The sequence below is a fragment of the Pelecanus crispus genome, chromosome 6, assembly GCF_030463565.1.
Source record: "Pelecanus crispus isolate bPelCri1 chromosome 6, bPelCri1.pri, whole genome shotgun sequence".
In the NCBI taxonomy this organism is placed as follows: Eukaryota; Metazoa; Chordata; class Aves; order Pelecaniformes; family Pelecanidae; genus Pelecanus; species Pelecanus crispus.
This window is the reverse complement of record NC_134648.1, coordinates 332,167-345,293: the sequence shown is the minus strand read 5'-3', so window position 1 is coordinate 345,293 and position 13,127 is coordinate 332,167. Positions and strand designations below refer to the sequence as shown.

The 13,127-nt window shown below is 57.9% G+C and overlaps 1 protein-coding gene across 1 annotated transcript; it reads right to left on the bottom strand.

The window, feature by feature from the left end:
* Positions 1 to 4,006: 4,006 nt before the first annotated feature.
* Positions 4,007 to 12,262, bottom strand: NLRP6 (NLR family pyrin domain containing 6). Its single transcript, XM_075712192.1, has 10 exons — positions 11,928 to 12,262; positions 11,795 to 11,823; positions 9,878 to 11,588; positions 9,049 to 9,138; positions 8,596 to 8,769; positions 7,305 to 7,475; positions 6,887 to 7,057; positions 5,743 to 5,913; positions 4,927 to 5,097; positions 4,007 to 4,097 (listed from the first exon to the last, which is right to left on the bottom strand). Exons 1-10 carry the CDS (start codon positions 12,260 to 12,262, stop codon positions 4,007 to 4,009), a joined length of 3,114 nt encoding a protein of 1,037 aa, XP_075568307.1.
* Between the last annotated feature and the right edge of the window lie 865 nt (positions 12,263 to 13,127).

Below are 13,127 nucleotides of genomic sequence, written 5' to 3'. Positions count from 1 at the left end.
TTTTTTTTTTGTACAAAAATAAGTGTTGAATAAAATCCTGTTGCAATAAACAGTCCATCAGTGTTTGTGGTCATCATGTGGGGTAATGCTTTCGGATGGCCAATTTGAGAAGCTGGCTGTGGTTTCCTGGAGTGAAAATGAGGATGTTCAAAGACATGATACTGCACCATTACATACTCCCTCAGCTTGTTTGCAGAATCTTACACAAGGAAGCTATGAAACTGCTGTAGGGAAGATCAAATTTTTCAATCAACCTGAGGGGGGTAATGTTTTTATAACCCATTCTGTATTATATCTATGTATTTAACAATGCTTCTATCTGCAAGTAGTTTTCCTTCAAGAATTCTTGTGACCTCTTGTTAGTCTGAGCCAGAATCTTTTTCCTGCAATTAGAAAAATCAGATTAAGCGGCATCTAAATGTCTTGTCGCTGTTCTTTTCTTTCCTAATGGAAAAATGAAGCCCAGGCTAAGTTCTCGGTCCTGTTTTTCTAGGAGACTTCAGCATACAGTCTGGCTTGGGCAGGAGATGGAGTTATCTGGAAGTCGTGGTTTGGAAAGGGTAAGCAGTAAAATTATTTCCTTAGGACTGCGTTGGCATCACCTGCCGAGCGCTCCTCCGCCCGTGCGCAGCCTGGGGCGTGCTTGGTGGCAGCAGGCATCTCCTGGCTCCCGCAGCACGCCCCGAGCCCTGGGAAGCGGTTGCCTGGGGACCGCTGCGGCACGCTGGGGTGACCGTGGAGGGTCCCACGGCCTGCCGAGCTGCGAGGGGCCAGCCCCATGCCTGCGCTGTGCCTCGGGCGCCCTTACAGCCCCCGCAGGGCTAGCTGGCACAGACAGCGGCGTGCCCAGAGCCATTCGGCTAGCTAAACCCTGCTGACAGTCACAGTGAGGAAGATGCTTAGATGAAAAGGGAAAGTCCCTGAGCCGGAGCCAAGTCCCACATTTGCCATAATAACCTTTCCTTCCTCTTTCTTCAGTTCTCCCCTCTCAGGCTGTGCTGTCTAGCGCAAACGTGAGCACAGCGGAGGGACTCCGTCCCACCGTAGGTGACGTGATGCGTTGCTCTGGGATCCCTTGTGCAGGTACAGGGCTGGGGCTATCTACTTTCTCTGCGTGATGAGAGCCATGAGCCTGCCTCGAGGAGGAGGAGGGTCCCTGTCCCTAGCCAGTGCAGCCCAGCGCCAGGCTGGTGCCATAAGGTCTCCTTCCCCCTGACCTTCAGGTGCAGGCTGCCGAGAGCGAATACGGAAACATGGCCGTGGACCTGTTCAGAGCTCTCTAGGCCTGCTTACCTCCCTTCAGAGGAGGTTTCAAGCCGGTCAGCGTGGTTTTGCAGAGCTTTATCATGGGCTTGGAGGGTTTTGAGTAGTTTAGAAGAGTTTGCAAGTGTCTTGGTGGGAGAGTTGCAGGCAGTTAGAGCTTTTGATGGGTCTTTATTGCTCTGAGCTCTGCAGAGCAGTGACAGCAGCTGGGATGAGCTTTGCAGAGGCACAGGGTGCGTGAGCGGAGCTCTACAGCAGCTAAGGGCTGCTTAAAGCTGCTTGCCAGGAGCTCTGTACGGGCTACCAAATTGCCCCCACTCCTGGGTCCCCCCAGCTTTTCCGTTCATCTTGGGCTCCCTCGTTGTCCCACTGGATGTCTTTGGGGATCTCGGTGACTCTCGCTCTTCTGGCTGGTCTCTCTTGGGTCCCCCTGAGCTCTCTGGGGTTATCTCGGTGACTTTTGGACTCTCTTGGGTCCCTTCAGGATTTCAGCATCCCTCAGGTCTTGCAGCCTCTCTCAGTAGTGCTACCCAAAGGAATAACTCCTAAGGTATAAGACACTTAGTTTTTACTGAAAGAGGCTGAACCTGTTGGAGGAGAGAGGTGCTCAGACTCAAGCGATCGCAGCTGCACCCATGGGGAGTGCTCTTGCCACCTCCCCACCAATGCACTAAGTTTGGGGGGCACTGCCAGCGCTCTCCCCAGGGCAGCAGCAATCGCAGGGTCCAGCCGATCCCATGGCGCTGGTGGTCACTTTGGCGCATTCCCACCTCTCTCCTGCTCCCCACCCAGCCCAGCTACACCCCACTCCTTCCTCTCGCGCAGGGTGCTGCAGAGCTGATTTCAGCTTATATGGCAACACCCTCACTTTGTCTTTCTCAGGTTTCCTGGGGTTTTTTGGCCTCTGGTCCTCCTGGGTTCCTCTGCGCTTTCCTGAGTGCTCTGGACTCCCTTGGTTCGGCTCTCTGGGGCTCTCTAGGATTCACCTGGGCTTTCCTGGGCTCTCTTAGCATCACTTGAGCTCTCTTGGGATCTCCCCGAAGGTTTTTCCCCCCCCAGTTTCTCTGAGCTTTCTTGGACTCTCTTGACCTCTCTCACTAGTGCTTTCTCAGGTGCTTTCAGGGTGGCCATGGCACCTCTGAGCTTTCTTAATCTCTGCAGACTGGCTGCGATGCTCTTGTGTTGCCCGTTTCCCCAGGCTCTCTTGGGCTATTTCAGGCTCCCCTGAGCACAGACTCCGGCTGTTCCCTGCCAGCTGGCTTCTGTCTCTCATTGTAATCCTCAAATTACCTTGTTAGACGTCGCCAAGGAGGCAATGATTTCCGGACCCTGGCAGAGGATGGGAGCTGGAGGTCAGCCTCTCATCTGGAGCTGGCTAGAGGTGCCTGGCTGCAGGACGGTTGAGGTTTGCTGGCAGGAGGAAATGGGGGCCGTCAGTCAGCGTGGTGCTTGGGGATGAACAGGTTTTGTTTCCATTTCGCAGTGGCGCAAGCGACACCCGTCAGCCCACAGGTTTGATGTGCTGGCAACGAGCAGGAAGTTCCCAGGAGGGCCCCTGCCGAAACAGCAACTGCTGTCAGAACATTTCCAGTCCCGGGACAGGTAATCAACACAAGCCGTGACGCCGTTTTGGAGGATGTGAAATTGGCTGGGTCAAGAAGCTGATGGAGCCCTGCCAGGCTGCGAAGGGGGTCCTGGTCCCCTGTGCAGCCCCGGTTTGGGCATCAGCCCGGTGCCGCTGGTCCGAGGCAGGGAGCCGGCACTGTCGCCTCTCCTTGTCGGTATTCCCGGTGCCTGGGCAGCGGAGCTGCTGGTCCCGCTGCCTGCAGGGCTCTGACAGGGGCTGTGCAGGACCAGGCTAGTGGAACAGAGCGTGGTCCCAGGTGTCACCTCAGCAGACACAGGGATCTGGAGCTCAGGACCGGGGCTGAGAGCCAGAACTGGGTCATGGGAGAGGAAAAGAAGCATTGTTCTTACCCACGGTGAGAACTGTGCTGGTCCCCAGAGCGACCAGGAAGTTTAACTGTATTTGTTCTTCATTAATCTAACTCTCTGCTCAGCTGCATAGTGGTGCTCCTCGCAATGGGACAGAAACCGGACCATGGGCCTGGACAGCATCCCTGGGGGCTGCCCCGACCCTGGCAGGGTCCTGGGGCACCGCTGCTGACACGAGAGTGAATGGAAATGCACGACGAGATTTCTGGGAGGAGATCTTTATTTAACGTGGGTATAACACGAGCATTCTTCACAATAAATACATGGCCAAAAAGGAGAGGGAGAAGACCTTCTTGGAAACTACGGGATCAGACAGAAATACAGAAACCCTCATCAATATACAAATCACAGTGAATGAACTAGGGGTAGTGAATAAAAATCTCTGTAGCTAAGGTGTGTTTTAGGCACTTCCAACACTGGCGACCAAACACTGAAGTTTCAGATTCATCCCTTGCCTCATCCCAGTTTCCTGCAGCCTCAGTTCTGGTCATTCCCACCCACCCAGAACCTTGGAGGTGGTCCTGTCTGGACCTGTAACGCATGAACACGTCTCAGCTCCAGGTGGTAATTCCTATGCTCCTCAGGAGGATCAGCCAGAGCCTGGCCATGCCTGTTAGAAGTTGCTTTCAGCACTAAAACTACCTCTTGTAAATAGAGGAAACATCTCCCAGACCCCTCATCTCCCCTTAACGTGTGCAGGCTCTGTCAGTGAGCGGCCAGAGCCCCTTGCTGAAGCGAGTCCTGCTTGTCAAATGTATCCTATGTTCAGGTTGGGGTTTACTTCTTTCAGAGCAGCTAGCTTCTGTAATGTCTCTTTGTTTAATCCAGATTTCTTCAGCCTTTGGAGAGAAGGAAAGAGGTTAAAGCCACCCAAGCTATTGACTGTAGGCCATGACACTGCACAGCCAAAAAAAAAAAAAAAAAAAATTACAAAAAGCAGCCAGCGTGGGGTTTTTTTCTGGTGTTGTCTGGCCCCGGTCCTAGCTGGCTTTTTCTGCTTGGGCAAGCAGAGAGCGTTGGGGAGACCGAGCCTAGGGCTGGTCCATGGAGCCCCCAGCTCCACCAAGGCGCTGGCGCCCGGCGGGGTCCTGCCCTGGCAGCCAGAATTGGGCTCCATGGCCCCAGCGTTCACTTGGCTGGGTCAGGGCAGCCCCTGCCTTGCCTCTGCCCGTGACACCGGGCAAGGAGTCGGCATCGGCATTGGCCAGCCTCAGGGTGAGAAAGGTGCCGTCGCGTGGAGCAACCATCTCCGCTGCCTGCTTTGGGGCTGATGAAACATGTCCCCCCCGGTTTTGTGCATTAGCAGCATGTCCGGAGACATTACCGACGGCTTTTGGAAGGCAGCGGGTCTAATCACACCAATTCCAGAAGCGAGCAGCTGGTAGAGCTGCGGGGGGATGGCAGGGCAGCTGCCTGCTAGCTCGCAGGAACCAGAGCCAGCTCCGGCTGCCGGTGCGGTGCTCGCCAGATCGAGCTGCCCAGCACCCCGCCGCCACGAGACGCCTTTGGAGAAGGGCGCCTGGAGCAGCTGCAGCTTCGCGGAAAACACCCTCCCACTTTGTAGGACAGGCAGGGAGCCGCGGCGCGGGGAGGCTCAGGTCAACGCTTGCTCCGTCCCGGTACCCGCGGGGAGCAGCCCCGTGGCCAAAGGAGCCGCAAGTCCCTTACCACAGCTTCTGCAAGCAGCAGGTGGGACGCCTGAGCGCCTCGCACAGCAGCTGCACGCCGCCGTCTCCCAGGTCGTTCTGGCTCAGGTCCAGGTGCTCCAAGCTCTGGCTGGCCTCGAGCACGGCGCAGAGGTCCTCGCAGCAGGCGCCGGTGAGGTGGCACTGCCACAGGCTGCCGGGGAGCCGGTTGGGGAAAAGAGACGTTTGGACATTTCGTGCACATCCCTTCGCAGCCAGAAGCCTTGCCTGTGCCACCTACCCACCCGCCCCAGGTCCTCCGGGTGCCGGGAAAGAGCTTCCAAGGGGAACTTGCTCCAAAGCCTTGCTCCAGGCGCCTTGTGAGGGCTCTGAGGCTGGATATCACCTCCCCAGGACGGGGAACATTCCTTCAGATGGGTATGGGTGGGACTGGGCTTCCTCTTGACAGGGGTGCCCCTTGATTACTTCTCACAACCACAAAATACGATTGGGGTGGTCTTTAAGGAGCAAACCTCTACATACGTGCGCCTGAAACGCGCTGGCGGATGGAATAACTGCAGCTGGGGCAGAAAGCGTACCGCTGCTCCGCCTGGGAGAGCTTTAAATCCTAGTTATCTCATCTGGATGGTAATAAATAATCTCATCTAGCTAATAAATAAATAATTTTATATTTTTAAGCTGTTAGTACCCTGCCTATCAAAGCCCTTGGCACCCACCCGAAGATTTCCAGACTGCCCTGGAGTGGGATGGTGACCGGCCGTCAGGAGACCCATCGGGGAGCGGCAGGTGGTCCCTGCGCGGAGCATCCTCCCACCCCGGGGACACCGGGACCCCTCACCTCAGCACCTGCAGCCGGCAGGCGGGGTCCCGCAGGCCCTTGCTCAGCCGCCGCACGCCTCCGTCCCCCAGCTTGTTGTCGCCCAAGTGCAGCTCCGTCAGGCTGGGGCTGGCGGGGAGCGTCGCAGCCAGAGCCCCGCAGCTCGCCTCCGTCAGGCGGCACTGCCACAGCCTGCGCGGGGGACAGGCGGAGGAGAGGGGCAACCATCGCAGCCGCTCCGGGGCTGCCTGCGCGTCTGCGGGGACGGTGCCCGCCGCCCCCGTCCACGCTGACTGCGCCTTTGCCCCGCGGCCGATGGGGAGGAGAACATCTCAGCAGAGAGAGACTGTCCCCGCTCTCGAGGTGCCTCACTTTTGTATTTCCTCCCGAAGCTTGTAGGTTTTTCCTCTTTGACTCCTGTAGTTACGGGTGTGGGCAGCACCGCCCCCCCCCCAAAGGTCCCAGCTAGCGGCGAGGGGTTTCTCGGGTCCTTCGGGACCTGGAAGCTCCACCTGCCCCAGCAGAGTCTCCCGCCCAGCGGCACCGCAGCCCCCTCCCCTCGGCTCAGCATCGCTGCTGGCGCTCAGGAGCTTAAAGCCGCTGCCCGGCTGGAGGGCTTGCATCACCCAGCTCCCTCCTCTCTGCCTCTAACGCTGCTCAAAGCAAAGGCGCTGCTCAGCACCCATCGCCACCCTGCCTCTGGTGCCTCCACCAGCCAAGCCCAGAGCCCTTTTCCCAGGGGGTCTGCGCAGGCGGGGAGACGCTGCCCGAGCCCTGGGAAATGCCACCGACTCTGATTTTACCACTCTTGCTGTGCAGCCTCTCTGCAGCCTGTTCTCCTGCCTGGCTGTCTGCTATCTGCATTTGTAGGATGGCTGAGACGGGGCTCATCCGTAGCTCCACAGGAAAAGTGGGTAAGAAGCTCAAGTTTAAAAGCAAATGGGGAAACCAGAGCTGTCACGTTGGTGGTGGCCCCAGTGGAAGATGGCACATCACCTTGGTCCTGCGGGTCTTAGGAGGGCAGCCAGCACGGCGCTGTGTAGCCCAGGAGCACGTTACATCCTCCAAGCGCTAGGCAGCAATTGCTTTCTATTTCTGACTCGCAGACATCCCGCTTGCAGAGGCTCGTGGTGCCCACCCAGCGATGCCCCCCGGGACCCCTCACCTCAGCACCTGCAGCCGGCAGGCGGGATCCCGCAGGCCCTTGCTCAGCCGCCGCACGCCTCCGTCCCCCAGCTTGTTGTTGCCCAAGTGCAGCTCCGTCAGGCTGGGGCTGGCGGGGAGCATCGCGGCCAGAGCCCCGCAGCTCGCCTCCGTCAGGCGGCACTGCCACAGCCTGCGCGGGGGACAGTGCCGTGGCTAAACCGGGCTCGACCCCCTGGCAGCCACGTCTCTGAAAATCACCTGCTGCTTTTGGAGCCCAGGGATGCGATCAGGCTGTTTAATTAACGCAGCTCAGGGGGAGCAACGTGGCGCAGCCGGGGCAGAGCGGCACGCACGGCCACCGCTGCCCTCGCTCACACCCTAAAAGCATCTGCTAGGAGCAGCCGCGGAGCACGACCCCCCAGCCCGACACCCCGTACCAGAGCTTTTGCATGCTGCAGCCGGGTTCCGCTAGTGCCCTGCACAGCTCCCGCACACCGCCGTCTCCCAGGGGATTGTCACTCAGGTCCAGCTGCACCAGGCTGGGCATGGTGCGCAGCACGGCAGCGAGGTCCTTGCAGCCGGTGGCCGTGAGGTTGCAGCAGCCCAGCCTGCGGGAGAGATGGTGGTGAGGCTGCCTGCCCGCCGGCGCTGCAGCCCTCTGCATCACCCCAGGTTGGAGAGCTGCCCAGCGTCCCCTGCCTGAGCCCGGGCATGGAGGTGGCTCCTGCAGTGGCTCCGGGGACACCGTGTTGGAAAAGAGAGGGGAGCAGCTCACTGCCCTCTCCCCATCCCTCTCCCAAAGCTGGTGCGCCTGTATCTGGTGTTTGCTGCTGAGTTTCCGTGTTTGGCATCCCTGGGCACAGCGACACTGAGAGCAGCTCGAACGTGCTCCGGGGTGCAAAACACAACCCAAATCTGCAAAGTCTAAGGGACAAAATGCCAAAGTGCAGCTGTGAGGCAGTACCCGGCAGCAACCCCGCTGTGCCGGAGCGTGGGAACGGAGAGGTGAGGTGACCGGACAGCGTCTGCTCAACCAGGGAGTCAAGGTCTGGGGGCAAACAATTCATATTGCTTGAATGGGTGAGACTAATCCACCTCACTTGTGAACTTTGAGAGACTCCCTCTTTCAAATCTCGTTGTCCAGGCTGAGTCTATACCAGGGAAAAATGGGAAAACATCCAAAAAAAAAAATGGAGGGGAAACTGCAGACACCACTAAGGGACTGTTCATCCCCTTCCCAGACATGGTCCGTGGGGTGACTCCCCTTCCGCAATTACGTGTTTCCATGTGGTGCATGGCCAGCCCTGCCCCTGCCTGGGCGCACAGGGACCCCAAAACACCCGCAGCTGCAGGGCGAGAGCCCGGGGAGAGGGTGCCTGGGGTGCACAGAGACTCCCACAGACAAAGAGCAGGGACGGTGGCACAGATCTCTAACTTCTCCATCTGGCCTAGGTGCTGAAAATGAGTTCTCTCTCTTACTTTCCTACAGTGTCGTAGCAGAGACTCATTTAAAAATGTACAACTAAATTATATTGATGGAAAAATGTAATAATAAGGGTCAGGCCCCTGCAACAAGTAGGTCTGCAATGCCTCAAGCTATCTTCCACAATGGCAGCATCGGTAAACGGGCCTTTCTCATTTCTTTTTCTTTTTTCCTCCCTCTTCCAGGCTCGCAAGGAGAAGAGACGAGCGGCCCTGCAGCCTCCCAGAGCTGGCGACGTGCCTTACCGCAGTGCCTGCAGCTGGCGGGCGCCGCATCTCAGCCCCTCGCACAGCAGCTTCAGGCCACCGTCCCTCAGGTCTTCGTTCCCAGACAGGTCCAGCTCCGTCAGGGTGGGGTTTGTGCTGAGAACGGAGGCCAGAGCCCCGCAGCAGGCGCCCGTGAGCTGACACCGATCAAACCTGTGAGAGAGATGCGGAGAGGAGCCGCGGGGCTCGGCGCAGCTGCCCTGCGTGTGGGCGCGCCAACCAGCCCCTCGCTGCGACGGCCACCGCCGATGATGGCCACAAACCAGGCTGGTCTTCACAGATGGCCTCGCGGGAGCGGGAGAACAGCCCGTCCCGCCGTGCGGCGAGCCGTGCTGGCACGTGGGCATCCTCCCCGCGCAGCGAGGAGACCCGGCCGGGCTGGCTGGGGTTTGCTTGTTCTCCCATTTCACCCGGCAGAGAAGAGCAATGTACCTTAACATCTTTAATTTACAGCCTGATTTTTCCAAGGCTTGACAAAGCAGGTGGATGGGTGACTGCTTCTCCTCCTTTTGCTGTTTTTCCCTGAAAATAAAGAGGAGACGCATCTTATTCCTGTTCCTACTACTCCTATTCTATTCCTATCCTGGTCTACTCCTTTCCTATTCTATTCTATTCCCATTGCTATCCTATCCTTGTTCCTATCCTTGTTCCTACCCTGTTTCCTACCCTGGTTCCTATCCTATTCTTTTCCTGTTCTGTTTTCTATTCTATTCTATTCTATTCTATTCTATTCTATTCTATTCTATTCTATTCTATTCTATTCTATTCTATTCTTTTCCTGTTCTGTTCTGTTCTGTTCTGTTTTCTATTCTATTCTATTCTATTCTTTTCCTGTTCTGTTCTGTTTTCTTTTCTATTCTATTCTATTCTATTCTATTCTATTCTATTCTATTCTATTCTATTCTATTCTATTCTATTCTATTCTATTCTATTCTATTCTATTCTTTTCCTGTTCTGTTCTGTTCTGTTTTCTATTCTATTCTATTCTATTCTATTCTATTCTATTCTATTCTATTCTATTCTATTCTATTCTATTCTATTCTATTCTATTCCAGCCTATTCCCATTCCTAGTCCTAATCTATTCCCATTTCTATCCCCATTCCAACATTGCTCCTTGGCCGCCGGGTCACAGCTGTACCCCCTCGCCGATGTGCCCAGCGTGGCGGGAGGACCAGCCTTGCCGTGGGCTCCTCTGCGGGGTCATCACAGCTCTTTGGGCTTTCAGGCATTCGCCGCTTTGCAGCTCGGGACCTTACGCACCGATACGCGGGCTGCGGGCCCGCGCAGTCCTCGAGGTCGTCCCACAGAAAGGAGCAGTGCCCCAGGTCAAGTGACTCCAGCTTGGGGAAGTTTTTTATGCTGAAGGAAAGGACCATTTGATCGAAGCGGTTAAGGTTGAGCCCTCGTAGGTAGACCCCTGTGAAAGTATCCAGGGTGGTGGCTACAAAATGTTCATCCTGGAGCTCGTACAGGCAGTGGCAGACCTCCAGCTCAGAAATCACCGCTGTCTCCTGCGTCAGAAGAGCTAGGGACGTTTTCTGGCTGGTTTGAAGCCATGCCAATAATTCCTGCGTAACCCTGGGTGCGATTTTACACCCCATCTCCTCCTCCAGCTCCCTCCTGCGTTCCTCGTTTAAGAGCCCGAAGAGGAACCGCACAGTTAGCATGAAGTAGTTCTTGGAGTTGCCGTAGCTCTCCAGCAGCTCCTTCACGTCCCTGGTGGGACTGGTGGGGGATTCCTGCACCTCCCCTTCATCTTCCAGCAGGTAGAAAAGCGCCGCAAAAAACTCCTGGAAGCTGAGGTGGATGAAGCTGTAGGTGCTGACGCAGGAGATGTCCTTCTGGAAGAGGTGCTCGTTGAGGAGGAGCGGGAGGGCTCGCTGGTCCAGCGCATACCCCTGCACCTCCTTCTCCTCGAAGAGGACCTTCTGCTTCCAGATGCCGTTGGCCGCCAGGCAGCACAGCCTCCTGAGCACCCCCGGCATGCCCTGCTTCTGCTCACCGCTCAGCGACCGGAGCAGGGCGGAAAGGTAGAGGATGTAGATCCCTGTCGTCGTCTTCGGGCTTTGGGTGAGACCCCCGGTGCGGCCGAGCTGCTGCTTCATAACGGTGCAGACGATCCAGCACACGATGGGCACCAGGCACATGGTGAAGAGCGTCTCGTTCCCTCTGACGAACTGAAAGGCGATAGCCGCCTGCTCCGCGTTTTCAAAAAACTTGTGGAAATACTCCTTCCTCTCCGCCTCCAAAAACCCCAGGATTTCGGCGTAGCGCTCGCACTCCAGGCACTTGCCCAGTTTCTGCAGGGCGGCCGGCCTTGTGGTGATGAGCAGGGAGCTCTCAGGCAGCAGCTTCCTGCGGAAGAGGCTGCTCAGGGTGATTTCCACCGTCCTCTGCTCCTGGGGATTGGAGCACAGCTCGGACTGGGGCCGATCGAAGGAAAAGCGGAGCTCGTCGAAGCCATCGATCAAGAACAGGAGCCTCTCCGGCTGCTTCAGCATCTTCCTGACCGGCGGAGAGCTGCTGGGACAGCACCAGGTGATGAGGTCGACCATGCTGGCCTGGCTGGTGAGGAGGTTGCCCTCCCGGCAGTGGATGTAGAAGACATAGTCAAACTCCGCAAACATCTTGTCGGATGCCCAGTCCAGCATGATCTTCCTGGCTGTCATCGTCTTGCCCACGCCTGCGGCTCCCAGGAGCACGACCACCCTGGGGGTCCAGCCGTCGGGGCCAGGCTTGAAGAGGTCGCCAACAGCGATGGAGGAACTGGCTTGCTCCTTCATCATCTCCGCATGCCTCCGTCCCATGGCCACGATCTCGTGCTCCTGTTGCTCTTCGTCACGGTGCTTGTTGACGATCACCAGCTTTGAGTACCTGGCGTTTAGGCTCACGTCATCGCCCACCCGGGCGTTTTGGTCCTTGATGCGGCTGTACACCTGGCGTACAGCTTTTTTGTAATTCCCCTGGTAATCTGGAAGGGTGGGAGGCCACCTCACACGTCTGCGGACCGCGGGGCGAGCGGCAGCAGAGCCCCCCACATTTCTCCCCATTGGCACCTACCTGCTGGTGATGAATCCGGGGCTGGAAGAGAAAGGGATGTTAGTGGGCAGCGTCACTGAGCCCCCACCACCCCCAAATCCTCCTCCATCTCCCCATCCCTGGAGGAGCCCCCCTCACCCTCCCATGGGGACCCCCAACCCACGTCCCTTTCCATAGCATCCTCCTGGCCCCAAACACGGGCTCTTGCAGACACAGCCCCCCAGGGCACGCTGCCCAGGACCCCACAGGGTGTTGCTCGCTGAGGACCCACTCAGCCTTCCCACCTTCCTGTCTCCTTTCCTGGAGCTGGGCGGCAGCGTAGCGGAGCTGGATGCGCTCAAGGACTTCTATCGCCACATCCAGGGCGTCCTCCCCGCCATAGAAACGCATCATGAGGTTCTTCGTATCCATCCAGTCAGCATTCTTCAGCCTCCCCCAGGGAATGCGGTGCCTGCCCTTCTGCAGGTCTCCGTGCGCCAGCGCATCCCGAAATTTTTTAAAATCCCACTCGGGGAGTTCTTCCAGGGCCTGTAGCAGCAGCTCCCCAGAGGCGCCCTGGGGGCTGTTGCTGCTCGGGATGCTGTTCCTGCAGTTGAGCCCCCCCATGGGGAGAGCCCCGGCACCCGGCTAACGCACGGCCCCGTGCCTGTGATGGGGGGATGAGGATTTGGGGAACGGTCCTGCAAGGAGCCTCCCTGGCCCCGTAGCCCAGCCCCATCCTGGTCGTGCTGTCTCTGCCCCGGGGGAGCTGTGCCCCCCGCCTCATCCTCCCTGCTCTGCTCCCCGGGGGCTGTGGGGCTGGCTGCCCCCAAACAGGCACCATCGTCCTGCCTGCTGTCCCCCTGCCCGCTCCCCCAGCCCAAACCGTCCCCCCCAGCATGAGCACGACAAGCAGTGGGGCAGCAGACCAGGGGCTTGCCACCAAAGCCTCTCTAGAGCCGTGTCCCACCATGCGAGCAGTGTCCCTACTGGGAGAGCTATGGCCCCACCAGGAAAGCTGTAGCCTACCAGGAAAGAAACGTCCCCACCAGAAGAGATGTAGCCCACCATGAGAGCCGTACCCCACCAGGAAAGCAGCGTCCCCATCCTGAGAGCCATATCCCACCAGGAAAGCAGTGTCCCCACCATGAGAGCCATATCCCACCAGGAAAGCAGCGTCCCCATCCTGAGAGCCATATCCCACCAGGAAAGCAGCATCCCCATCCTGAGAGCCATATCCCCACTGGCAGAGTGATGGCCCCACCAGGAGAGCAGCGGACCTACCAGGAGAGCAGTGTCCCCACCAGAAGAGCAATGTCCTCACCAAGCCAGTACCCTCCTCACCAAGAGAGCCACGTTCCCACCAGGAGAGCAGCGTCCCTACGCAGAGATCAGGGTCCTCACCAGGAGAGCCATATGCCCACATCCATGTCCCCCCACAGAAGAAAGAGCATCCCGCCAGGGCCACAGCCAGGCAGCCAACCCTGCTCTG